We start from the raw sequence: 27,358 nt of genomic DNA on the forward strand, positions 1-27,358 counted from the left end.
CCTCATCCATAAAAGGAGGATTATGAGAATAGCTCTTCCCTGGCATGCCTGGCACAGGGACGAGGCAGAAGTGCCCAGCATGTAGCAAGCTGTCCTGAGAGACTTCATGATCCAAACGTGCAGTCATGACAAGACTCCACCTGGAAGTAGCCAGAGGGCTTGGATTCATAGAGCAGCTTCTTCAGGACAGATGGCGGGGCAGGACCCAGGGGGCAGGGCCCAGCGCAGCCCGGCTTTACCTTTCCCAGTGTGCTTCCCACCCGCCCCTTCCTGTCCCCCTCCCTGGGTGGTGGAGCCCTGCCCCTTGGAGTGTAAGTGCCCTCCTGAGTGTCAGGGAGATGACTTGGTGGGACCCCACCCCCAGCCTCTGAAAGTGACCCCCCCTGGCTTCAGACTGGACATCGAGGCGCTTCAGAAGCAGCGGAAGCCCGAGGGCGACAGGCGATGGTCATTGTGTTACTTTTTGTTTTTCTTTCCTTTTGCTTTTCTTTTTTAATAAAGACATTCCTTGATTTTACACTCAGATCAGCTTCAAAGGAGAGAAGTCCAGGGGGAACCCCCACCTAAACAAGGGGGAGGGTATCAGTATAATCAGTTTTCAGTCAAGGCTGAGTTCAGAGATGAACAGAATCAAGTACAGAAGAGGGCGTGGCCCTGGGATTTCTGTTCTGTACTGTTTGTCTCGTCCACTTGCCAACACCACCACACACTTCCTCCCAATTTATTTCACATAGTGTTACTACATGTTTCAGAAATCAGAAAGTAAACAGGGTTCCGTGGTGCTCACTGTCACCCGGCAGCCATCTGGGAGGCTGAGGCAGGAGGATGGCAAGTACGAGGCCAGCCTCAGCAATTGAGTAAGGCCCTGTCTCAAAATTAAAAGGGCTGGGGGTGCAGCTCAGTGGTATAGCACCCTGGGTTCAGTCCCTTCCCTGTCCCTTCCCTGCATCTGCTCAGTTCCTGTTTTACACACACGTGTGCAATTGTGCACCCAAGCCCTTTTTTTAGTTCCCTGTTCCCCCCTTTCCCAAGATCATGCAAACGTAAGGAATACAAAGAGCCCCTCTTCTTGGACCTCATTTTACAGAAAGAGCAGCAAACTAGAGCGAATCTTACACTTTGCCATCAACGCAAAAGGAGAGAAACTTCCGGTCCTTCCTGGGGCCGCGTAGTGTTATATCAGACGCTGAGGTTAAGAGACCACTCTCCTCCTCACCCAGAAAACCTCTACACAAGTAGAAGAGAAAGAAAGCAGTTCTTTTTCCACATGAGCTTTAACCCGACTGCGGAGTGTCACCCAGGGAGCCCGCAAGAGGGTGCGGGTGCAGGAATGGCCCCTTTCCTATGGCCAGGCGGGCACGGCGGTCACACACGTACTCTCCAACAGTGACCAGTCCTCGAGCAAGGTGACTAGACAGCAGCCTTGGTGACATTGCTCACTCTGAAGTCACGTGGTCCTTGGAGTGGCCCCCAGTGCCTGCTAATTTCTTTACCCGAAGGAAATATAAACTGGTGTCTTTACGAGGTGGGTCTTGCGACCTGTCAGTTGGGCGTCTGCCTCCCGAGGAGGCTGGCAACAGAGTTGCTACGTTTCTTGATGTTTGTGACCTGGAGATGGCACCCAGGTCCTTGGGAACGGTGTTTCTAGGCTGTAAACTGGCAAAGGCGTCACAGCTCATAAAAGGACTCACATACATCTAAAAGGGGCAGAGGAAGGATTCACAGGTTTTCTGCCATAAATACCCGTCAGTCAGCGCGTCAGCCTCCACCTCGACTATGGGATGATAAAAATCTCCTTCCTGGGACCTGTAGGGAGTCATTGGACTGATAGGTGAAAGTGCTTAGCACTGCACTGCAAACAGTAAGTGCTTAATACATGTCACGAGAGCTGCCACTTTGGGAGAATATCTACCCCAGACCCTCGATGCCCCTGAGCTACACTCCTGCCCACTCTCCCTCTTAACTGAAGTCCAGCTTGGGGGCTGGCCCCAGACCAAGTGACCAGCCCAGCCACCCAGTGCCCTCACAGTGAGACCTCCGGGGCCTGCAGTCCCAGCTGCTCAGGAGGCTGAGGCAGGAGGATTCCTTGAGCTCAGGAGTTTGAGGCCAGGCTGGGCAACAGAGCGAGACCCCATCTCAATAAGTAAGTAAAGCAAGAGTGAGACGGGGACTCGGGGCTCAGCCTGGGGCTGGCAGGGGCCAGCTTCCCTGAAGATGCCCCCAACCTGGTGTCTGAGGCAGGCAGGAGGAAGGGAGGCGCAGCCGTGTGCGAGGGGCCTTCACTAGCAAGAGCCTGGGGACCAGGTGGCAGGGGCAGGCAAGCCCTGAGAAGAAGGCAGGTGGGGACCCAGGGCAGCCCACGGCCCCGAGTCTGGGGGCCTGGATTCTAGGAAGTGGGGGGTGGGGGGCCTGCGTGGATTTAGGGGAGTTGACATTAAAAGGGGCTGCAAGAGACGTAAGCAGGCTCAGAAGCCGCCGCAGCCTCCTGGGAAGGCGCCACGGAGCAAGGTACAGAAAAAGGACAAAGTCTTCCTCTACCCAGGCCCCACTCAGACGCTGAGAGAAGATGAGATGGAGAGTTGGGGGGGTCCCAGCCCTGCCCCCAGAGACCACAGCCAGAGAGGCTGACATACAGCTGGCCACTACAGCACCCTGCGGTGGAAGACCCCAGGAGACAGTCCCCCCTGCCACTTTGCTGGGTGACACACTAGGGCAGACTTTTAGAACTGCCTGGAAGCCAGACCAGACCAGGGCCCGCCCATCTCCGGTGCCCGAGGAGCTTGACCCGGTCAGTCCTGGATTTGGGCGAGGCCAGCCCTGCGCAGGAATCCTGGACCCACGCCCAGCTTCGCCCTGCCCCGTCCTTCCTTGCCTGGGCTGAGCCCTGTGCTGCCAGGGCAGACCACTCCCAGGGGCCTGGGGCTCGGCCTCTTTTTGAGGCTTTAGCCCATGGCCTGGGGCCTGCCTGTGGGTCCCAGGCCCTGGGAATGGGGGCTAGCACAGTGGTGGCCTCTGGGCTCCACGAGGGAGGGACCGAGTCTGGACTGTTCGCGCTCCCCCTGCTCCTGGGGCCCAGCCTCACCCTGAGAAAGTTTGACAAGGACACGCATGACCTGGTTCCCAGAACCCGCGGGTACGGGACGCCTTACATGGCAAGAGACTTTGCAGGTCTAAGCAATGAGCCCCTAAACGCAGAGGATCACGGGGCTCAGCAGGGAGGGGAGCAGAGGCGCCGCAGGCACCCGGGAGATGGCGGGGTGAAGGGTGGCACGCCCGCCTTTAAGGGGTCCAGGGACAAGACTGAGAGCGCCAGGAAGCCTCAGGAGGGGGATGACCCCAGGCCACGATCCTGTGTGTATAGCAACTGGACGCCCCCACCCCAACAGCCTGAGTGAGCGCAGAAGCAGAGGGGACCCCGAGCATGGGGGGGGGCACAGTCCTGACCCTCCTGAGTGCAGCCTCCGAGTCCCCGAACTGACTGCTAACCCCAGAACGAGGCAATAGGGCACTTGCACTTGTCTAATTTGTTTCTTTATTGTGAAACAGGGTCTGCATTATCTCTAGAGAGGGAGGCGGTAAGATAGCACGTCCCTGAATGCCTCCATGCTGTTCCCAAACACCCACCCAGTGAAGGGAAGGACAGGAGCGGCCGGCCAGAGGCTCCAGGGACACATGATCTTGAAGGACAAGGACTTTCTCTCTGCACCTGGGAACTAGGGCAGGTTCGTGGTATCAGCAGAAAGCTACTCTCTTTCGCGTGGGCCAGGACTGTCGCTCCTGGGGATGCTGGTCACACAGCAGATAAGCCAGTTAATGCTGATGACGTCAATCCTGCAGCCTAGCGTCGTCGGAAGTCCCTCTTGGCAGGGACGGAGGAGGAACTGAGGGCACCAAGATACTTGTCACGTGTCTGGTCTGTCACCCCGGGGCACACCACTGGAGCAAGAGAAGGTACAATCTGACATAGCACAGTGAGGGACAGAGGTGCTCCCTGTCAGCCTGTGGCCACTGAACTCTCCTTGGAGCAGTCTTTGGCCTCTTTCCCCGTAAGCTGTTGTCCAAAGCTCAGTCCTTGTCCCCGATGCCGATCCGATAATGAGGACACAGTTTTGAGAAAAATGAAAAAGAAGGTTTGTGGCTTTGCTAGCAAAGAGAAACAAGGGGACTCCTGTCCCAGAGGCTGTGATTCTGCCCATCAGCAGGAACAGGGGCTTTTAAAGAGGTGACTCCGGCTGCATTCCGCGTCTCTCTGGGGCTGTAACTCACCTGTTAGTTTGGGAGACAGTCATTTCTGAGATCTTCTGGTGCCATCCCCAGAGTCTGGGTTCCTTCGTTCCTATGATGGGTGTGGACTCAGAGACAGATAACCCTGCCTGGGATGGGGAAGACAGGTAATCCTAATCCCCAGAGATTATAGAAGGGGAGAGGTGAGAGAGGAGCAGGGAGAGAGGAGGAGAAAGAAACGTCCATTTAAAAAAATAAGCAGCAGTGGCAGAGCAGCAAGGGCTGTATTCAAAGCACAAAGTGGACCCCATGCCTTCCCCACTGTCGATCTCCACATGCCATCTCTATGGAAAAGTGGCAATGGCGTCTCCAAACTGCTTCCTGCTGAGGGGAGGCAGTTGGGGGAAGTGACCCAAAGTCCTTGTCCTCTGTCAGGTGGGGCATGGACAGTGCAGGGCATTCAGCAGCAGAGCAGATGACAGGGGACTGGACAAGGCATACAGAGGGCGGGGACCATGCTAAGACAACAATCAGGACAGCCAAGCACCACATGTTTGTAAATAATTAGCACCACAATAATTAGTATTTCAGCCAGTCTCTGAAAACCATGAGAACAGTCATTCATAATCGTATCATCAAGTTCATAGTGTAGGAGGTTAGGAAGACTCTGTAGGTCTAGGAAATCAGGCTCAAATTAACTCAGGACAAATTTGCAACTCTTGTGGTCATTATTACTAGGCACTCTCACGTAAGAACCCTTCCTTTATAGCCTCCGGCTTTACTTACTTTTGGTAGGGCTGACACAGTGTACCTCTTGGGTTACATTAAAAAAACATTTTTTGCCTTTTAAATTTCCATGTGGGACTATGCTCAGACTGTCCTCTCCTACTACTTGTTTCAGAACAAGTTGGTCACAATTGACCTTGTTTCTATCTACTTTTTTTGTGGGGTAGGTTACAGGGATTGAACTCAGGGGCATTCGACCACTGAGCCACATCCCAGCCCTATTTTGTATTTTATTTAGAGTCAGGGTGCCACAGTCCGGCTGCAGCAAAATAAGCAGGGGGGGTGACGAATAACTTGTGTACAGTTGATACAGCAGGAGTGGAAGCCCTTTATTGTAGGGCAACAGAGGTATTTATACATTTTGCACAGCTTATCTTAATTAGCATAAACTAGATACATCAGTCAACCAATAGGGAATCTCCACACTTAATGGCTTGCTTTTGTTACTTCTCAAACCACTCCCTCTGGCATTTTGCCAGGCACCATCCAGACTTGTTTATGAACTCTAACATTCCCCTGGCAAAATACCAGGTGTTATTTTGACTTGTTTACAGACTCTAACAACAGGGTCTCACTGAGTTGCTTAGCACCTTGCTTTTGCTGAGGTTGGCTTTGAAGTTTGGATCCTCCTGTCTCAGCCTCCTGAGCTGCTGGGATTACAGGTGTGCATCGCCACGCCCAGCTTCCTATCTACTCTTAAGAGTCGCTGAAATGCCTCAGAGATCACTCTTGGGGACATGGTGCAAAGCCTCCTGACTCCTTTAGCTTTCCTTTACCGATGGTGCCACCTTCCAGGATGGGTCAGGGTCTGGCTGCCCATGTGTGACTTCTCTTGGAAGCATCAGGGACATTTCCATCTCCAGTGACCCACCTCTTTGCAGAATGTGCACTGGTTGGCTCCCTGTTCTCTGGGGTCCTCTTGATCTCCCTGATCAGCACATTAGATGACTCACCAGAGTTGCAGGGCCCAGAGGAGTTCCATCATTCTCTGGGTCCTGGCTGACCTTAGAGGACAAGGGCCAAAATGTTGGCGGCTTTTTCCATGGCCCGTACACTTCCTTGACTTTGGTCTCCAAGTTTTTGGTTTTAAACACCCAGAAAGCCAGTTTTACCAGCCTTAAAGAGGGTGTCACAGGTTATAACTTCCATGTCTATAATTTTGCAGGTACCCCCTTTCATTTAATTGGGGTTAGTATTAGTACTGGAAGTCAGCATTATATACTATCTGTCCTGTAGGTGACGGCTTATTATCTCAAATTAACCCAGGTTGGATTTTTTTTTTTCTTTTAGAAGCGGTACCTCTGCAAAACACTAACAGGCAACAGTTATAAAGTTTACAAGGATAATACAAAGTGAAATTAACAGAGAAAAGACATATTCAGTTTCTGTACTATCTATGAACCAAGAAAAATTACTTTTGTAACCTTGAACCTTTACTTAGTTGCTTAGTTATATATTATATCCCCTGTTTGAGATCACAGTCATCTTTACAACAAAAATCAATCTTTTGATCACAACTTTAAATGAGCTGAAGTCCAGCCTATTTTGGAGCCATTCCAACATGGAGTAATGTGGGAGGCAGAGCCTTGTCTTGGGTAAGGCAGAGCTCTTCACAAATAACACAACACAACAGTACATCTGAAACATCAAAGAGGGGCTAAGAGGGCTTTTAACTTTCTTTCTGTAGAAAGAGTGGCAGAATGCTTCTGTGTTTTACAGTGTCACCTTTAAACATATCAGGCTCTCCTTAATACTTTCCAGAAAATACATTCAAAATCCAATTCCAATGTGAAGAGTAACACAAAATCATATATATAAGTTATTGACAACAGGTTACTTTATCCAGCTAAAAATGGATAAATACCAACCAAATTTGTTATTTCCCTTCAAACTCGACTTTTACTACACATAAATTTAGTTTAGACAACACCATCTTGGCAAAGTGCTCTCCAAAGCTTTACATTTAACTAAGTGTAACTTTTAAAGTACAACTTTAGAATCCAGAGAATATGGTAACAATAATCATAAGTCCACATGGGTTGACAAAAATCAAAGAATAGCCTCAAATCTCTTATACATTTAGGAAACAGTGTTAATGATCAGAAATTGACTTAGTCAAAGCAAACAGATATAAGATAGGTCTTCAAATGACAGGGTGGCCCTTCTATGTCAGATACAATGTATAAAAGAGAGCATTTATTGGTTATCTTGCCTTCAAACTTACATAAACTTTCATTTTATAAACTTTCACATAACACTTAGACAAGGTTTAGATTTCTCAGATGCAAACAGATATATCGTCACATATATTTAGGGTGTCAACTATATCGTTATAATCTAAGTGACGGTTGTTTGTTTAACCAGTTACAAAGTAACCTTTTAAGACTTTAAAACAGGTACAAACCCTAATTCCTTTAAAACTTAGTTTCCCCAAGTAATAAAACCTAACAAATACTCGAAAATTGTCTCATAGAAAAGAGCAGATCAATGGTTCAGACTCTGCTTCATGTCGGTACATTAAAGTCCATAACTTTGTGTTAACTATAGTCAATTTAATCACAAACACAAACTTTTTGCTATTTACCTCCACAAACCTTCTGTGACTTCCTTAGACATTCACAACTTTACATCCTTAGCTTTGTCCTCTTTCATCTTGGACTTTAGCCCAAGAATATTATTTTACCAGACAAAATACTTTCTCATCCAGAAACATTTCTTTTACCTTCTAATTTTCCATACAAAAATATTTCCATACCTATAACTTTCTTTTACCTTTTCTAATTTTGGACCGTTTCTTAAATTCAGATTCTGCAATGGTCCTTAGGAATGTCACCTGTGCATTTAATTTATACTACAAATCTCATCCCAGGAGAGGGCTGGACAATCCAGCATGTACAAAAACTGTGCCTTAACCTTTTTTTCTCCCAGGTTACACCCAAGGGGTTGGAGCACAAGATATTTCTGAGGCTGACCTGTCTCCAGGATCAGTATCACGATGCCATCAGAGTTCCCCTCTGTCAATGTACCCAGAGGCTCCTGTTGGGCCTTTTTGATTATTTGTTTGTTTGTTTATTTAAATTTTTGAGTTGTACATGGACACACTACCTTTATCCTATTTGTTTGTTCTTATGCACCCCTGAGGATCGAACCCAGGGCCTCCCACACGCTAGGCCAGTGCTTGATGGCTGAGGCCAGCCGGCAGCCTGTTTCTCATTAGGGGCACATCGCTGTGCGGCGGAGGAGGCCCTCCCATCCCTGTCTTTAGATTTCCTGGAGAGCCCTTTGCAGAGCTGCCTGGGAAGCGCAGGTTGGCCTCGGCTCCTGTCTTGTTCTTTCTGGGTGCACGCACTTACTCTGCCAGTCTCCCTGGGCCCTGAGTGGTTGGGACACTGTTAGGACAAGTATGGCTTGGCCCCAGTGATGGACATCCCCTGGATGAATAGGGGGTCCTGTCTGCTCTCAAAGGGAGACTCTTCCTGTCCCCAGGTCATACACTGACAGTGCTGGACCTACTGCCACATCCTGTGTGCTGCAGCCTCCACCCTCCGTGGGCAAAAGGGGCTGAAAGGCAGGGCAGAGGCCAGTTCTCCCTGGCCATTTGTTCTGCAGCCCAGGCACCTTCTCTTTCCCCTAGTCTAGGGTTGGTGTCCATCAGGAGGTCTGCAGCTGCTGGGCCAGGCTGAGAGGCAGTGCTGCGAGGGCCAGCCCTGGGTCTAATAGATCGAAATCTTTTTTCAACCCTTTCTCCTGGAGTCCTGCTGTCCTTGCCCACCAGAGGCAGTGCCTTGGTCACCTTCAACTTGGCTCCTGATGGTTCCCACCCCTCATCATGCAACTGCGTAGATGGCTGTAATTAGAGGGTCTCATGCACTGTACCCCTGAAAGACCAGTTCAGTGTCAAGATCACATGATAATCCAGGAAAACCACTCAAGCATCGGAGTCTGTCACAGTAACAGACTGTTACAGGACAGGAGTGGACCTGCAGGTGCCCCCTTCAGCCAAGATCTCTTTGCTCAAGAGACGAATGGCAGGACCGTGTCTTAAAGGGCCAGTAACAGACAAAAACCCAGAAGGACAAGAGGGAGTCACTGAAACCCGGGCTGACGGGTGGGGACCTCTAAATCGACCCGCCAAGACCTTTCCCAGGAGATGACCTGTAGAAGCAGTGCAGTCCTGGCCATGTCTTAGAGGGCAGCAGCAGATTCAAACAACAGACAACAGAGGGCCTTCCCCAGCCGCGGCCGACCCACAGACGAGACCCCAGAACAGACCAGAAGGAGGTGCCTCTCCTTAAGTTCCCGAGTCTCGCTAACCATGACCCCTACACCATGGTACCACAGAGGTCCCCAGAGGGACCAGATATCCCCACAAAGAGGCACCAGGTGTACGGAGTCAAGGATCTCAGCTGGCGCATGGAGGGACTTACCAAATGGCGCCACTTTCCTGAGTTCAGTTTCCTTTTTCTCAAAGTGGACCGAGACGGAGCAGCCTGCACCATTCAGAGAGAGAAGGCGGAAGTTTCTGGAAGCAAAGGGGGCTTTGGCAGTTGCTGGATGGTCCCCGGGTCCCTCCCTCCACTCACAGGAACGGTCCTCTGGTGGGACCCCAGGAAACACCCCCCAACTCTCCTGCAGGAGGCTCTCCCCCAGGCCCCAGCTCCACGAATCCTCAGCCCGGAAGTGGGGTCCCTGGGGCCAGGCCTGCCCAAGAAAGCTGGAGGGGGCTGCTCTGGGGTCCCCTCTGGGTGCCAAATGTGTTGCCAACATCTCGGTCCTTGTCCCTGATGCCAATCCAATGACGAGGACCCGGTCCTGAGGAAAAAGAGGAAGAAGTTTATTGCTTCACTAGCAAAGGAGGGACACGGGGACTCCTGTCCCGTCAGCAGGAACGGTGGGGGGCTCCCTTCCCCGTGTTCTCCCTGAAGATGTGATTCTCTGAGACCTTCTGGTGCCATCCCCAGAGTCTGGGTTCCTGTGGTGGTTGTGGGCTCGGGGACAGACAGCCTGGGATGGGGAAGAAAGGTGACCCTGTTTTCCCTGAGACGAGGGAGGGGAGAGATTAGGGAGGAGAGGGAGAGGAGGAGAAGGAAACGTGTCCATTCCTAAAAAATAAGTCACAGGGCAGAGCAGCAAGGGCTACCCTCAAAGCACCAAGTGGACCCGGGTGACAAAGCCACCTGTCTGCGGTGCTGTCTGGGCACTTGGTTGGCTTCCGTACAGCCCACCCCTGTCCTGCACAAGGGGCCTGTGGACAGAGACAGGGTCTCCCTGTGTGGCCCAGGCTGGTCCCAAACGCCTGGGGTCAACTGACCCTCCCTCCTCAGCAGCCTGAGTAGCCGCGACTCCCGGGGCCACTGGAGTTCCTCCTAACGAGCTGCTGGGGTAAAGGCAGAGGTGGCCCTGGGGCAAGACGGCCCCCAGGGAGGTGGAGATGTACAGTCAGGCCAGGATCACTTCCAGGACAGACCCGAAAGGTCATTTGAAAGGGAACGAGCGGAGGCCATGCGTCCTTGGCTCGGCCAGCCCTGGGCTGGCTAGCACCTGCACACCCCCACTCGGGGCCACCTGGCAGCCCTCTATCCCTGGCTGTAACCAATCACAGAGGTGCAGGCTGTTGTCCCAGATGATCGGGAGGCTGAGGAAGGAGGATCCTTGAGCCCGGGCAGGTTCGAGACCAGCCCGGGCAGAATGGCGAGGCCGCGTCTGAAACAAACACCAGAACAAACAAAAACCCGACAACCTCCTGGCTCTAAAGGGCCTTCCTGCTGCCACCTTTCCCGACGGGCCCTGAGCCAAGCCACCAGGCCCTTGGGGCAGCCTGCTGAGGGCCTCCCGCCCGCTCTCCACCCAGGCGCTCTGTGCTTGGCTTTTAGAGGCCCAGGACGCGCCCCCTGATGTTCTCAGCCCTACTCCACAAATAAAGAAACTGAGGCACAGAGGTTGCGTCCCTTGCCTAGTGTCACCCAGCCAGCGGCAGAAGAAGCTCAGACCCAGGTCACAGGCTCCGAAAGGTAGGATCTGTCTGAGTCAGAGACCGGAGTCTCAAAGCAGTTGACACGGTCCAAGACGAGCCCCGGAAGGGACCCTGAGTCCCGGGAGGACTGAGCTCCCTCCCAGGCTCCCGATCCTCTGGCCTGACCTTGAAGAGGTGAAGTTCAGCCCCAAGTTCAACCCCCCCACACACACGCGCACACAAACTCCCTCAGACCAGGAAGAGGCGACCTCAGACCAGGTCGACGGCAGGCGGTCCCCACACAGACTGCGGCGTCCCTTTGAGAAGGACGAGCAGAGGGGGTCCCTCCGAGGGTCTGGGTCCTGCCCGGGAGTCTGTCACGTCACACCCCACGCTGGGTCTCGCAGTTCTGGCTTGGGCTCAGACCTGGGCAGTGGCCTGTCCTGGCGAGGCCGAGCTCTGTCTTGGGCCTGTCCTGGGAGAGAAGGGCTGCTCCTGGGACCTGCGGGGTGACCCTGGCCGGTGTCCTCATGGGGTCCAATGGCCAGAATGAAAGGCGGAACTTTTCCTCTGGACGGGGAGAGATTGTAGCATTGAGAGAAAGAAGTTAAGCTACAAACAGCACCGCTAGTCACTCCAGTGTCCTTCCCTGTCCCTGTCAGAGCTGCAAAAACTCTCCCGGACTTTTCACAGGGCACATGGTGGCCCAGATTAGCTATATTTCCCTGGCTTCCGTGTAGCTACAAATGGCCACGGGACTGCATTTAGACAATGGGATGTGACGGAGAATAACACAGGCAACTTCTGGGCGATCAAAAGAAGAAGGAGGCCTTCCATTTCCATTTCCCATTTCCCTCTTCCTGCTGGCAAAACTATGGATGTAATGGCTGGATCTCAAGCAACTGTTTCAGACCATGAGGAGGATTGGGAATAACTTATTTACACTTATACTTACTCCCGGTCACCCAGAACATGAACTGGAAAGATACACACTAAAATGTTACTTTAGTTAGTTCTGGGGGAGGGGAGGGATTTCAGGTGATTTTTCTTCTTTTTCTTCTTGACACTTTGCTGTACTCTGAATTTTTTTTCAAGCATGTGTTATTTCAAACTTCAGCAAAAATAAAGTCTAAAGAAAGGAAAGTTTCTATAAATAGATCCTATTGTTTAATTCACCTATGCTTGCTTCGGGCGAGTCTCCAGAGGTCACACACATGCACTTGACTTTGGTATTTGTTAAATATTTGGCTGTGTTTCCTGTAGATTTGGGGATTTTTCTTGTTTTTTCAAATGTTCTTTTCATTGAACAGCAAGTCTTGGTGATGGATCCGTGCCCTGTGCCCAGGGTGACCTCATTTCTTGTAACCAGCACAAAGAGCTGCCTGGCTGGGTGTGCTTGGCTTTACGGAGTGGTCCCTGTTGATGGAAATTGCATTGTTTCCGATTCTGATTTTAAGTTACTGAACACAATACAGAGATGGACGTGGCCGTACTTGCCTCTGGGCATACTTGTGAGGCTCTGGCGTCTCACAAACATGGGCTTTAATCTGGCTCCCCTGCTCATTTGTTGCAGGATCCTCAACCGACTCACTGTGCCTCCCTGAGTCTCTGATTCTTCACAGAGAAAGCAGGTGTGCACGCCTGTGATCCTAGTAACTTGGGAGGCCGAGGCAGGAGGATCACATGTTCAAGGCCAGCCTCAGAAACTTAGAGACCCTGTTTCAAAATAAAATACGAAGGACTGGGAGTCAGAGCTCAGTGGCAGAGCACTTGCCTGGTAAGTGCAAGGCCCTGGGTCCCCTCCCCAGCACCCGAAAAGGTGGGGACGGGTGTAATGAAGCTTGAGCCAAAAAATTATTATGAGAATATTAACCACCAGACTTCACTGTGTGCGCTCAGCCCGCCAGGCACTTCTCCCTGTGAGTTAGAGGATTCAATCCCCATAACAGGGTGACATGGGGTAATGTGGAGATAGCTCCCCTAAAGTGTTCTAGAACCTTCCGGCTTTCAGATAAGCAGCAGCATGAAATCCTCTCACTTCTCACATGGCAGCCTCCTCTTGAGTTTTTTGGAAGAGAGGGAGGACCCGTGTTGGTTCTTCAGGTGTTTTAGGGAAAGTCCTCTGTCCTGGGGTTTCTCCACCAGGAAGCTTTTATCTGGGAGGAGGGTCCCAGGGACTGAACCCCGGGGCACTCCAGGAGAGATAGTAGCATTGAGAGAAAGAAGTTAAGCTACAAACAGCACCGCTAGTCACTCCAGTGTCCTTCCCTGTCCCTGTCCCCAGCCCTATTTTATATTTTATTTAGAGACAGGGTCTCACTGAGTTGCCTCGTGCCTCACTGTTGCTGAGGCTGGCTTTGAACTCTCGATCCTCCTGCCTCAGCCTCCCCAGCTGCTGGGATTACAGGCGTGTGCCACCGCACCTGGCCATCGGGAAGCTTTTGATGACGATTTCATTTCCTTGCTGATTCGAGGTCTGTTCAGATGTTCTTGTTCTTCATAATTCAGTTTCATGGATTGTGTGTTCCTAGGATTTGTCTGGGCTCCCTGGTTTTCTGTATTCCATTTGTTCACCGTGTTCTCCTGTCATCCTCTTGGTTTCTGGAAGATCAGCAGTCATGTCTGACTTTAGTAATTCGAATCATTTTTTTCTTTAGTCAGCCTAGCTAATGGTTTCTTGAGTTTATTGATCTTTTGAACAATAAATTTCTTTGTTTTGTTTCTTTGCTCTACTGCTTATCTATACTCAATTTCATTTATCTCTCTTCTTTATTAGTTTCTCCTAGATTTGGCTTTAGTTTTGTCCTTCTGTTTGGGTTGGTTGTTCCCAAGGGTGTGTTAGGTTACTGGTGTGGAGTCTTTCTTCTTGTTAATGCCTGGGTTCACAGCTACAACTCTGCCTCTGAGTGCTGCTTTGGTTGCATCCTGTAAGTTGGATACACTGTAGTTTCATTTTCATTCTCTCAACGTGTTTTCTAAGTCCCCTTGTGATTTCTTCCTTGAATTATGGGAGTCAACGTTTACAAGTGTGTTTTTAATTTCCGTGTTGGTGGATTTTCTCAGTATTCTCCTGCTGATTTCTAGTCCCATTCTATTATGGTTGAAGACACTTTGTGTTGATTCCAGTCTTTCAAAACCCATTGAGACTTGTCCTGGGGCATAGCGTACAGTCTATGTAGAGAAGGCTCCCTGTGCTCTGGAGAAGAAAAGTGCAGCTCACCATTGTTGGTGGGATGTTTCCGGATGCCTTTAGGTCCACTGGGTTGATCCTCTTCTCTCGCCTCGCTGATCCTCTGCTTTGTTGCTCTCACCTTATTAAAAGTAAGGTTTTGAGGTCTCTGAAGACTACTGTAGAAATGTCTGTTTCTCCCTTCACTTCTGTCCATTGTTGCTTTATACATTTTAGGGCTCTGTGGGTGCATGCCCTGATGGAAGACCTGGGCCGAGGTGAGGCAGAGCATCGTGGAGGAAGAGTGTGGCCAGGGAAGCAGTTCCCATGTGGACCAGGAAGCAGAGGGAGGGCGTCCGCTCACCAGGTACAGATATATATACCCAAAGCCCCTCCAGCCACACCCCACCACTGCAGATACCACCCACCTAATCCCTATCAGGGGTTGATTCACTGATTTGGTTAAGACTCTCACAACCCAATCGTTTCTCCTCTGAACCTTCCTGCATTGTCTCACAGGTGGGATTTCAGGGGACTCCTCACATCCAAACCATAACACCAGTACCGAGAGAGAGAGAGAGAGAGAGAGAGAGAGAGAGAGAGAGAGAGAGAGAGAAAGGAATAAAGACTATTTTCCAATGTAACATTTTAATTCTTTATTATATTGTTGTATTGTTAATTTTATTAAAAAAAAGAAAAACTTCCCTAGACTTACCATAAACATCTTAGCATCAAAATCAAGTTCAGGTTTAAGTTTGCCCAGTTCCAGGGAGGGGTAGAAATGTCACTTCTCTGTGTCCCCACTCCCCCTTTTCCCTTTTGTACCTTCTTGTTACAGAGAGTATTTCTGCACCTGTCACACACCCAGCAGTACATTGTCACACTATTGCTTTACATACTTCTGTGTCTTTTGGAGACGCTGAGAGAGGAAAGGAGACGGCACGACTGACAGGGTTGGTCCTGCTGACTGTCCCCTCGTCCGTCACTGCCAGATCTCCCCCTGTGCTCCTGTGGGTTCCAGGTGACCTGGGGTCTCACTTCCTGCTGCAGCTCCTCCCCTTTGTGCTGTGTCACCCGCTCCATTTCTAGGTGTGCCCCGAACATGGATGGAGGCCATGCTCAGAGGGGACTGCAGAGCTGGAACCTCCCGGGTGGATCCCTGTTTGGTGGATTCGTGGCTGGAAAGGACGCTGACCTGGGCGGGGCCCTCGCGGGTGGGGTACAGTGGGAGGAAGGAAGTCCCTGGGGACTTGCCCTGGGGGACTGTATTCTGGACCTCGCTTTCTCTCTGCCTCGCAGCCTTTGTGAGCTGAGACCTTCCCCTGCAAGGCCCGTTGCCCCTGAGGCCCCGCTTCCCTCTGGCCCAGAGCACGGAGCTGCCATCCGAGGATCGAAGCTCTGAGACCCTGAGCCCCAAACAGGCTTTTCCTCCTCCGATTTGTCCTGTCAGGTATCTTGGTCACAGCAAGAAAAGGCTGACACGTCTACAGCACAGTGATATTTACGAATCAGTTGGGAGGAGGAGAAGCGTGCAGGCCGACTCCCCCCAGGATCATGTCACTGCCTTCTCCAGAGCTGGGGGTTTGGGGTGTGGAGTGGTCCCTGAAGACGTCCTTCAGAATTTCTTGAGAGATAAATTTGCCAGCAACAAACTCTCAGGTTTTGTTTGTTTGTTCCTTTTTCTTTTAAGGGACGGCGTCTCGCTGTGCTGTCCAGGCAGGCCTTGGGCTCCGGCAAGCCTCTGACTCAGCCTCAGGGTAGCCAGAACCATTGCTGTGCGCCCAGGCCTGTCTCGGGTTTTTTGTTTTTCCAGAAGTAGCTTTTTTAATTTCACTTTTGGTGTCTTGGTTTTGGTTTAATGTGGGGTATTTGGGGGTTTATGGGGGGTTTTGTTTGGGTTTGGGTTTGGGTTTTGGGGGACGGTATTTGTTTTTTAAGATGGGGTCTGGCTCTGTGGCCAGGGTTGGCCCCAAACCCCTGGGCTCCGCAGTCCTTCCCTGTCAACCTCCCAGAACCACGTTTTTACTTTGGGGAGACGGATTGGCTGGCTCCTCCACCCCTGGTGGCTAGCCACCGTCTCGGCCCTTTGAACCCATCCTCCCCGGCCTCTGGCCCCCACCGTTTTCAACGAGAAGCCAGCTGTCCACCTCACCGTGGTGCCCTTCCAAGTGACGAGTGCCTTTTCTCTTGCTCTCAAGATTTTACACGTACGTCCATATTCTCCCTCTAGTTTGCACAAGTTTCGCTCACTCTTTCCTCAATTTTCTTCCCTCTCCTCCCCTCTCTCTCTGGTGGTCCCATCAGGCAACCTCCGTGGGACTTACTTGTGTTCCACGGGGGAGGGGGGGGCTGCTCACTCTTCTTGACGTTTTTCTGTTTTCCAGCTTGTGTCACCCCTAGTCCTCTGTCATCAAACTTGCTAAGTCTTCCTTCTGCCACCTCAAATCTACTCTTGAGCCCCACGAGGGGAAATTTTCATTTTAGTTTTTCCATTTACTTCTGTCTAAGAAGCTGTCTGCGTGGCCCGTGTCCTGAGACTTCCCGCGAGGCTGAATGTAAAGGTGACAGACTCCTTGATCTGAGAAATGTCCAGGCAGCCTTCAGGCCGCGGCATGGGCATGCCTGGTGGCTTTTAGCCAAGTTCGTGACAATAATCAGGAGCAGCAAGCAGAGCAGAACGATCTGAAAAACTTACAGTTTGGCCAGAAAATCATGAGTGAATCTGGAGCTAAGAGACCCCGAGATCAAGAGAGGCCGACCGTGAGGGGTGTGTGCCGAGGAGGCTGGAGGACCGAGGCCAAAGAGGCCGCTCGGGCTGCAACCAGCCAGGCCACAGGATGGGAGCTACCCAAGCCCTTGGAGGGAACGGCAGGGTGCTGGGCGCCTGAGGTGCTGGCCGTGGGGTCACTGGACGTGACGGCCCGGCTGGTCATTGGGTCTCTTCTTTCTGTGCCCCCCGTGCTGCCTCGTGGAATGACCTGTCTATGCTGTGCTGTGTGCGTAGGGCACAGGTGACTTGCTTTTGATTCTTAGAGGAGTTCGCAGGGAGGTCTGCCCCGAGGCCCAGAGGAGACTTGGACTTGGATTTCAGGCAGTCCTGGAACCCTAAAGGCGACGCAGTCGCTCCAGCCACCCACGCAGACGAGATTGTAAGGGACCTGCAAAACGTCGGAGGAAGAGACCATAAGAGACCAGCTTCATGCAACATGCATACGGGGATTTTTATTGAAGAGGATCCTAATTCAGCGCACTGAGGCTCAGGGCTCACTCAGGAAGGAAGAGCGGCCCAGAGCCCAGAGCAGAGGTCAAGCAGAGCTTAAGTACACTTTTTGGGGAGGGCGGGGGGGGGGGGGGCTTTGCATACATCAGAACAAATCATCATGAGGCGCGGGGAAATTGGACAACAACTCTGAGACAGGATTAGTACATTCATTGGCGGGAACAGGCTGGGCATGGGTGATTGGTCACTTCTAAGCGGGGTACACATTCAAACGGATTGGTTTTGGGGCCTGGATGCCTACGTGCCGAACTACACAGAGTCCCAGGTTATTAGACAACCAGGGAGTCAGTGGGAATATTTACTGGGCAGTTCGGGTGTTGTCCTAACAGAGGAATTTAACAATACCTGGTCCTTCACTTTTTAACTCAGGCCCTGCAGCTTGGAAACTTTACAATGCCTGCTCTTTTACACTTTAACTCAGGCTTTGCGGCTTAGAATCAGCTTAGAAATTTTACCCTTACAAGATGAACTGGGTTCAAAAGAGCTGCTGCCGCGTCAAACCAAGAAAATGTCCAAAAAGCAGGCAGACCCACACCGCTTACTCCAGGCCAAGAGCGGGTGCCTGGCTCCTGGGCAGGGGGGCCTCCCACAGGGAGACTCTGGCGCAGGGGTTTTGCACTGTGAAACAGGCATGAACTCTGGGGGCGCCAGGGGCAGAATGGGATGGTTTAGATGTGAGGGGTCCCCCCAAAACTCACGTGTGAGAAAGTGAAAGAAGGTTTAGAGACGAAATGACCAGACCCTGAGATCCTTAACCCCACAGTGAATGAGTCCCCTGACAGGGGTCAACGGAGCGGGGACTCTAGGCAGTGTCCAGTCAGCTGTCTCGCTGCTGGGACCCAGAGACCTGACCAGGACCCTGTGGAGGGGAGTTCATCTAGGGGCTCGGGTTTCGAGGTCTCAGTCCAGAGACAGCAGGCTCCCTCCCCAGGGCTGGAGGACATCCTGGAGGAGGAGTGTGGTGGGGGGGCAGAGAGAGCTGCCACCCTCCAGAGCCACGTCCCCAAGGGGCCACTTCCTCCAGCCACACCCACCTGCCTCCAGGACCACTCAGTGCATCCCCCGGGGATGAAGGCTGCAGCCCACTCACTTCTCCTCTGAACCCTCCTGCACCGTCTCCTGCGGCAGCAGGGACCCTCCCACCCAAACCACAAGGTGGGGGCACGAGACTGGAGGAGGAGGGCCCCTGGGGCAGGACTGGGGTTCATGTTTTACCCTTTAGGGTTCATTTTTGTGCTTGTTGAGCACAGTGCCCCCTCCCCCTCCCTCCCTCCCTCTCTCCCTCCCCCTCCCTCCCTCCCTCCCTCTCCCTCCCTCTCCCTCCCCCTCCCCCCCTCTGTCCCCCTCTCTGTCCCCTTCCTGGTCCTGCTCTAGGCGGCTCTCCTCCACGGCTCTCTCCTGCCACCGTGTCCTGTTTCACCTCGGGCTCCAGGCCACGAAGCTGGCCACCTGTGGACTGAGGCCTCTGGAACCACGAGCCCCCAAATAAACTTCTCCTCCTCCAGTTGTTCTCTGTGAGGTCTTTTGGTCACAGCAGCAAAAAACAAAACAAAAAAAACAAACAAACAGTGTCCTTCAGAAATCCCCTGCATTTGTGGGCAGGGAGGGCGCCGTTCTGGGTGCCCTTCCGGAAGCCTGCAGACCTTTCTGGGAGCCAAGCTGTCAGCTCCTGGGGTCCCGGCAGCCCCACCCCGCCCCCCGCAGGCCCACAGGGCGATGGGCACGGCCTCGGGATGGCAGGAGGGTCAGCCTCAAAAACTGCACACCCCAAGCGCCAGGCTGCTCTGTGCCCTTCACCACATTCACTCACGCAGCCCTGCGCCCTGGGAGCCAGGGGTTGTTACCGTCCCCCCAGGGGACAGGGAGCACAGAAGGAGGAGGGCCACCCAGTTCAAGGTGACAGAGCTCTGACACAGGCTCCAGCAGCCCACGGCCTCCCTCGCTTGTGACCAGGATTGTGCTGGCCTCTCAGCCTCGCCCAGGTGGACAGCAGGGAATGCTCTGGCCAGCAGAAGCAAAGGCCCTGGGGTAGGCACGAGCCTGGCATCCTCCAGGGCCCTCAGGAGGCCCAGAGGGGAACAGAGGAGACGGCACAGGGTCAGTCAGGTCCTGCAGGGCAGGGGGAGGTGGACGGGGAAGGACGCAGGTCTCAATCCACAACCCGCGGGAACCACCCCAGAGGAGGGAGTCAGGAGTGACATGTTCTGAAAAGACCCCCTGGTGCTGCTGTGGGGGACGTGACGGGAGGACGGGGGCCCAGGGACAGCCCTTCCTGAGGTCCTGCAGGCCACACTGTGTCAGGCACCTCCAGGAGCGGGTCACCAGGACACCTGACCCCAAGGCGCGAGGACCCTGGGTCCCAGGAGCCCAGTGCCCAGGGTGTGTGTGTGTGGGGGGGGGTGTGTGGTGTCTGTGGTGTGTGGTTGTGTAGTATGTGTGGTGTGTGTGTGGTGTGTGGTGTGTGGTGTGTGTGTGTTGTGTGTAGTGTGTGGTATGGTGTGTGGTGTGTGGTGTGTGTGGTGTGTGGTGTGGTGTGTGTGGTGTGTGTGTGGTGTGTGGTGTGTGGTGTGTGTGTGTGTGGTGTGTAGTGTGTGGTGTGGTGTGTGGTGTGTGGTGTGTGTGGTGTGTGGTGTGGTGTGTGTGGTGTGTGTGTGGTGTGTGTGTGGTGTGTGTGGTGTGTGTGTGTGGTGTGGTGTGTGTGGTGTGTGTGTGGTGTGTGTGTGTGGTGTGGTGTGTGTGGTGTGTGTGGTGTGTGTGTGTGGTGTGGTGTGTGTGGTGTGTGTGTGGTGTGTGTGTGTGGTGTGGTGTGTGTGGTGTGTGTGTGGTGTGTGTGTGTGGTGTGGTGTGTGTGGTGTGTGGTGTGCGTGGTGTGCGTGGTGTGTGTGTGGTGTGTGGTGTGTGTGGTGTGTGTGTGTGGTGTGTGGTGTGTGGTGTGTGTGGTGTGTGTGGTGTGTAGTGTGTGGTGTGTGTATGGTGTGTGGTGTGTGGTGTGTGTGGTGTGTGGTGTGGTGTGTGTGGTGTGTGTGGTGTGTGTGGTGTGTGTGTGGTGTGTGTGTGTGGTGTGGTGTGTGTGGTGTGTGTGTGGTGTGTGTGTGTGGTGTGGTGTGTGTGTGGTGTGGTGTGTGTGGTGTGGTGTGTGTGGTGTGTGTGTGGTGTGGTGTGTGTGGTGTGTGGTGTGTGTGGTGTGCGTGGTGTGTGTGTGGTGTGTGGTGTGTGTGGTGTGGTGTGTGTGGTGTGTGGTGTGTGTGGTGTGTGGTGTGCGTGGTGTGTGTGTGGTGTGTGTGTGTGGTGTGGTGTGTGTGGTGTGTGGTGTGTGTGGTGTGCGTGGTGTGTGTGTGGTGTGTGGTGTGTGTGGTGTGGTGTGTGTGGTGTGTGGTGTGTGTGGTGTGCGTGGTGTGTGTGTGGTGTGTGGTGTGTGTGGTGTGGTGTGTGTGGTGTGGTGTGTGTGGTGTGTGGTGTGTGTGGTGTGCGTGGTGTGTGTGTGGTGTGTGGTGTGTGTGGTGTGGTGTGTGTGGTGTGTGTGTGGTGTGTGTGTGTGGTGTGTGTGTGTGGTGTGGTGTGTGTGGTGTGTGGTGTGTGTGTGTGGTGTGTGTATGGTGTGTGGTGTGTGGTGTGTGTGGTGTGTGGTGTGGTGTGTGTGGTGTGTGTGGTGTGTGTGGTGTGTGTGTGGTGTGTGTGTGTGGTGTGGTGTGTGTGGTGTGTGTGTGGTGTGTGTGTGTGGTGTGGTGTGTGTGGTGTGTGTGTGATGTGTGTGTGTGGTGTGGTGTGTGTGGTGTGTGTGTGGTGTGTGTGTGTGGTGTGGTGTGTGTGGTGTGTGTGTGGTGTGTGTGTGTGGTGTGGTGTGTGTGGTGTGTGGTGTGTGTGGTGTGCGTGGTGTGTGGTGTGTGTGTGGTGTGTGTGGTGTGTGTGTGTGGTGTGTGGTGTGTGTGGTGTGTGTGGTGTGTGTGGTGTGTGTGTGTGTGGTGTGGTGTGTGTGGTGTGTGTGGTGTGCGTGGTGTGTGTGTGGTGTGTGGTGTGTGTGTGGTGTGTGTGGTGTGCGTGGTGTGTGTGTGGTGTGTGGTGTGTGTGGTGTGTGTGGTATGGTGTGTGTGTGGTGTGTAGTGTGTGGTATGGTGTGTGTGTGGTGTGTGTGTGTGGTGTGCGTGGTGTGTGTGGTGTGCGTGGTGTGTGTGTGGTGTGTGTGGTGTGTGTGTGTGGTGTGTGGTGTGTGGTGTGTGTGGTGTGTGTGGTGTGTGTGTGGTGTGTGTGTGTGTGGTGTGTGTGTGGTGTGTGTGTGTGTGGTGTGTGTGTGTGTGTGGTGTGTGGTGTGTGGTGTGTGGTGGTTTGCAGTCCCGCCGGCCACCCTTCATTTCCTGTTGCCATGGGGACGGTTTCCCACCTAAGCTCCTGGGTCCCTCTTGGGCACCTGGTCTGGGAGCTGGCTGACTTCCTGTGTCACCGGCTCTCCCTCCTGCTGTGACCCGACACCTGACCAGATCAGCCTGGGGAAAGCCGCATTGACCTGGGCTCGGGTTCCCAGGTTTGGGAGCTTGGTGGCCGGCCCATGGCCGTGGGGCTGAGGGGAGGCAGGACATGGCGGCAGAAGAGCCCAGAGCAGGAAAGGCTGAGGTCAGGCGGCCAGAAAGCAGGGAAGGCCTGAGAGGGGCAGGGGCCAGACCTAGTCCCCAAGGGCCAGTGGGTCAGTGAGCTCCTCCAGCCGTCTCACAGGCCTGCGGCCACCCCCCACCAGGTCCATCTAGACTATTAATCCAGCAAATGGATGAATCCACCATGAGGTTAGGACCTTCCACGTCCCCAAGCCCCACGGCAGGACACTGCTGTCCTGAGGTGTCCCCAAAGCTCCTGTCGATAAGGACTGGTGACTGTGAGAGCCGGACCTCACGGGCCCTCCCTAGTGGAAGGGTGACTGGGTGGGAGCGCAAGGCAGTGGCGTGGCTGGCGGAGGGTCTGCTGTCTGTCTGTCTGTCTCCGCTTCCCGACCGGACACGAGCTGGCAGCTCTCCCCACTGTGTCCCCTCCCCAGGACGGGCTTCCTCACCTGGGGCCCAGAGCAGTGGAGCTGGACTCTCGTGGACTGAGATCTCTGCAGGTGGGAGCCTCACATCAACTTTCCCCTCCCCAGTTGGTGCAGGTCACTGAATTGAGTGGGCTGAAAACCCAAGGAGGGGCTGAGCAGGAGGGGGGCAAGGGAGGTTCTGTGTCTAATGAGATGAGCTCCTGGGGCCACCAGCAATCGGACGTGCTGGTTGGCTCCTGGCTCTGGGAGCCTTCTGCGTCCTTCAACGTCCTTCAACAGTTCACTGAGCCCATACCCCAAGTCAGGCTCTGTGTGGGAAAGACCAGACCTGGGTAGGCAAAGACATCCTAGACCAGGTCCAGCCTGCCTCACACAGCAGGTGCAGATGGCCCCCAGGGAGCTCCCCTCAGAGGAACAGACCTGGGCTCTGGCTTAAAATCCAGGCTCTGCCACTCAATGCTGTGTGACCTTGAGCTGGTTACTTAACCTCTCAGTACCTCCGTTTCCACAGTTATAAAGAAGAACCATGATAATATCTACTCTTGGCGTTGCTGGGATTATACGAAATAACACTGGCAAAGGGCTCAGAACCGTGCCTGATACGTCACAAAAGCTCAATAAATGGTAACCATTTGATTATGTAACTTCAGAAATGCAGCTTGGTTCCAGAAAGAGAAGGGGAGACCATGTGCCGGATGTGGGGGACTGCCTGGACAGGAGCCCAGCCAGGAGCAGGCCGTGGGGGGTGTGGACCACTGTTGGGAAGCCCACACATCTCTGGGCGAGAGCAGCATCTAAAATTATAGTGTGCAAAGGTGTGAAATCGCTGCCATAAACGGCCCCTTTTGAAGTGTGATGCATCCACCACTGCCTAAGACTGTTCAGAAGACTCCCGTACTGTACTTCACGGTGACAAGGGGCTTTTAAGATCTGTTATTAAATGGGTCGAGTTTTATAACTCACTCACATTAGAACTGCTCTTCGGGGCGGGGGACGTGGTGGCACACACCTGTGATCCCAGAGACTCTGGAGGCTGAGGCAGGAGGATGGCAAGTTGGAGACCAGCCTCAGCAACTTAGCAACACCCTGTCTCAAAAGAAAAAAATAAGAAGGGTTGGGGGCGTGGCTTGATGGTCCAATCCTGGCCCCCAAACAAATTAATTAACAAAAACCTGCTTTCCCACGTAACTCTATTTCAAAATAGGTGGTGGAATAATTGGGGGGGTTCGAGGGTTTTGCAAAGGGGGTTCAGCGCGGGCTGGAGGAGCAGGGTGGGATGACTCCCGGCCCAGCGATCCTCCTCCTGCACCTGGACTCTGGGAGGAGGACCGACGACTTCTCCCAAGGTTGCGTCCCTTGAGGGGCGCGTCCCTCTCTGAGTAACGGAAGGGGGGGTCCCTGGGTGGGGATCTGGAACAGGACCCCAGCCCCAAGAGCCTGTTTGGAGCGGAGGTGAAAGAGAAGCGTGGGTACCGACGCAGCTTCGCAGATGGCTGTGTGTGACCTCCGTGACCTCTGTCTCTGTCTGTAAAGTGGAGGCCAGGAGGCCGACCCCGGCCCGTGGGCACGTGGAGCGCTCTGCACACCGCCCAGCGCGGATCCTCGCTCTCGGCCTGTGCGGGCTGCTCGCCGAGCGGCGTGCCATGTCGCCATGGGCCAGCAGGTGGCGCTGTAGCCCAAGAAGCAGGACAAAGCGGGGGACTGGGGGAGACGCGGTGCGCCTGGAGGGGTGAGCGGCCAGGGTCCTGCAGGCCGGGAGGGACTCACCCAGAGCTCAGGTAGGATCGCAGGCCTCACGAGTGCTTGTCCCTCGTGCCCACAGGCAGACACCAGAGGTTCTCAGAGGTCCATATCCAAGGGCCAGCCTTGCTGCAGGACGTCTGTCAAACAGGCTGTCCTTGGAGCCCGAGAGCGGAGCCCTGGACAGCGCCAGCGCGATGCCGTCTTCCAGGTGAGAAAGCTGGGCCAAGACAGGGAGAGCCACCCCAACTAGGTCACCCTGCAAGAGCAGGCAGAGCTAGGATGTGACCGAGGCCTGTAAGGACATCCCCAGCCAACCCCTAGCCACTCACCCTGTCCTGGCCACTGGGCACCCGGCACCCATTCAGTCCTCAGGGCTGCCCTTAGTCTCCCGTTACAGAGGAGGAAAGGGCTCACAGCCAGAGCGTCAGGGCAGAGAGCCGGGTCCAGCTGCAGCCTGGCCCTGAACCTGCCTGCCCTGGTGCTGGGAGCCCAGGACTGGCCCCAGCACACACCCTCAGCTCTCCCAGGGCCGGCTCCACACTGAGGGTGTGTCCTGGGTGCCGCAATAGGGACAGCACCCACAAACACAGCCTTCACCTCTCTAGTCACCTAAGGAGCCAATCTCTTGGTGGGGGGAGACCGCGTCACGGCTCCCAGAAGCCATGCAGTGACCTGTCCCTCTGTGACTCGATTCCACGGCGCAGTCAGGGGCAGGAGCTCTGGCTGCTGGGGAGGACGGGCTGGAGAAGCAGCAGGGGACAGAGGCCATGGAAGGACCCAGTGAGTGAAGCCAGAGGTGGCCGTGGCCGCAGATGGCAGCTTTGGAGGGGGAGGAAGGACCCGAGCTGTGGCCACAGGACTCATGAACACGCTGTGGGATCAGGAAAGGAACCGTGGCCACACATGGTACAGTGCATCGCTGTCATCCTGTCCTGAGGGGTGCATATCAAGTGCTGTACACCCCATTAGCCCCAAACCCAGCCACTTCCACAGCAGCCGGCATCTGCACCCAAACCCTTTCCAGGGGTCAGAAATTCAGGAGGCGCCTCGGGAGCCCCTCTGGCTCCGGATTCTTCATGAGGCTGGAGTCACCTGCAGACTCCTCGGAGCTGAGGATTCACTTCCAAGGTCACCGAGGCACACGGTGGGTTGTCGCCAAAGACCCTCGGTTCCTTTGCGTGAGTGTCCTCGGGACATGGTGGTCCCTCCCCCAGAGCCAGTAGCCAAGAGCGTGGGCAGGACGACAGCGTCTCCTAACCTAACCTGGGAAGTTGCGTTGGGTTCCTAGGCAGCCCTCGTGAGTACCAGAGGCAGCTGGACCAGCTTGATGAGGGGCAGCGCTCTGGGGCCATCTTGGGGAGAACCGTCACCAGGAGAAGATTCTCTCCTCCCTCTCCCTCTCTCCCTCTCTCTCTCTCTCTCTCTCCACTGTGGTAAAATATGCATAACAGAATCTGCAGCTTTATTTTTAAGTGTGCCGTTTGGGGGTGTTCAAGGGCATTCCCGCTGCTGTGTCGCCGTCACACCCTCTCTCACTTTCCCCAACTGAAACTCTGTCCCCATTAAACACTGACTCCCCGTGAGAAGCGCCTGTTCCACTGTGCCTCTGTGAATTTGACCACTCGAGGCACCTTCCGTCCGTGGAACCATGATGCAGCAGTGTGACAGTTTGTTTCACTTAACATGGTGCCTCAGGTCACCCGTGTTGTAGCCTGGGTCAGAATTGCCTTCCTTTTTAAAAAAAAAAAAAATTTTATGTGTTCTTTTTAGTTATACGGGGCAGTAGACTGTGTTCTGACACGTTGCCCACACGTGGAGTATAACTTCCTATTCTCGTGGTTGTACATGAGGTGGCGTTACACAGGCGCCTTCCTTTTTGAAGGCTGAATGATATTCCATGGTCTGGGAACAGCACCTTTTGCTTATCCATTCATTGGGTTGCTTCCATCTTTTGGCTGCTGTGAATAATGCTACTATGAATGGAGTGGTACCTCAAGTTCAAGTTCCTGATTTTGACACTTTGTGGCACGTGCCAGGAAGTAGAGTTGTTGGATCATCTGGTAATATTAATTCTATGTTTAAATTCTTTTTTTTTTTTTTTTGGTACTGGGGATTGAGCCCAGAATCACTTTACTACCAAGCCACATCCCAGCCCACCTTGTTTCTTATTTGGGGGCAGGTTCTCACTAAACCACTTAGAGCCTTGCTTAGTTGCTGAGGCTGGCCTCAAGCTTGCAATCCTCCTGCCTCAGCCTCCCTCCTTGCTGAGATTGCAGACATGGATCACTGCACTCAGGCTGGGTTTAATTTTTGGAGTGGCCACAAATCATTTCCCACGGCATCTACCACCATTTCGCCTTCCCACCAGCGATTCACAAAGGGCCCGATTTCTCCACCGCATCATTGTACTGGTTCCTTTCTCTTTTCTGTCCCCCGGGGAGGGGGTGGGGCAGGTTTAATGGTCCTCCTCCTCCTGGGTGAGAAGGGTCTCCCTCTGCTGTGGGTCGGGTCTGCCCTCCCCTGGTGGTGAGGGAGACATTTGGGCATCTTCTCCGACTCCCCGGGTCACTGGCTGCCCGTGGGGTGGTCGGGGTTTTGCTGCTGTTGATCTTTCCTTGCAGCCCAACATCCTGCGGCAGCGGTCACTGCGGCTCTGCCTTCTGTCCCCACCCTCCGTCCCGCCAGAGCCTGCCCCAGAGGGGTGCTGTAGGGAGCACGGCCCAAGGTCTGGGCCCCGTGGGCCTCACTGGCTCTCCAGGAGGTGACGGAGCAGGGCCACGTCACAGTGACCTCAGGCCCCTTCTAGCCCAGGGCCTGGCCCGTGGGCCCCTCACAGAACCTTCTAGAAGTCCAGAGCACACCGCGTCTATAAATGCTGTGGTCCAGAGGTACCGTTTCTCTGAAAAACGGAAAGCTCCACCACTGGGCCCCTCCCCCCAGCAGGTGACATCGTCCCACGTGCCCGAAGAGGTGACCACTGCTGGCCTGGGCGCAGGGCGGAGGGCTTCCAGTCCCGGGGAGCCCTGTGACCACTCCGGCTCCAGAGACTGGAGGGGTGCAGTGGCCACCCCCTGCTCAGACCCCAACATGTCTCAGAGCTGTCCCAGCTCCAGGGTCCCCAGGGGACAGGCCAGGCCCCTACTGTCAGGGCCGTGTCTCCCCGGCCCCCGGATCCCAGGAACCACT

The 27,358-nt window shown here is 54.0% G+C and overlaps 1 protein-coding gene and 1 long non-coding RNA gene across 2 annotated transcripts; both read left to right on the forward strand.

The window, feature by feature from the left end:
- Positions 1-14,381: 14,381 nt before the first annotated feature.
- On the forward strand, positions 14,382-15,784 carry LOC144378086 (uncharacterized). Its single transcript, XR_013439613.1, has 2 exons — positions 14,382-14,499; positions 14,971-15,784. It is a non-coding gene; the product is annotated as an uncharacterized LOC144378086 (long non-coding RNA).
- An 8,208-nt stretch (positions 15,785-23,992) lies between these two features.
- Positions 23,993-25,625, forward strand: LOC120886656 (uncharacterized). The gene is made up of 4 exons (XM_078049010.1): positions 23,993-24,158; positions 24,252-24,380; positions 25,197-25,316; positions 25,461-25,625. Exons 1-4 carry the CDS (start codon positions 24,073-24,075, stop codon positions 25,471-25,473), a joined length of 348 nt encoding a protein of 115 aa, XP_077905136.1. The 5' UTR covers positions 23,993-24,072; the 3' UTR covers positions 25,474-25,625.
- The last annotated feature ends 1,733 nt before the right edge of the window (positions 25,626-27,358 follow it).

The sequence above is a fragment of the Ictidomys tridecemlineatus genome, chromosome 5, assembly GCF_052094955.1.
Source record: "Ictidomys tridecemlineatus isolate mIctTri1 chromosome 5, mIctTri1.hap1, whole genome shotgun sequence".
NCBI lineage: Eukaryota > Metazoa > Chordata > Mammalia > Rodentia > Sciuridae > Ictidomys > Ictidomys tridecemlineatus.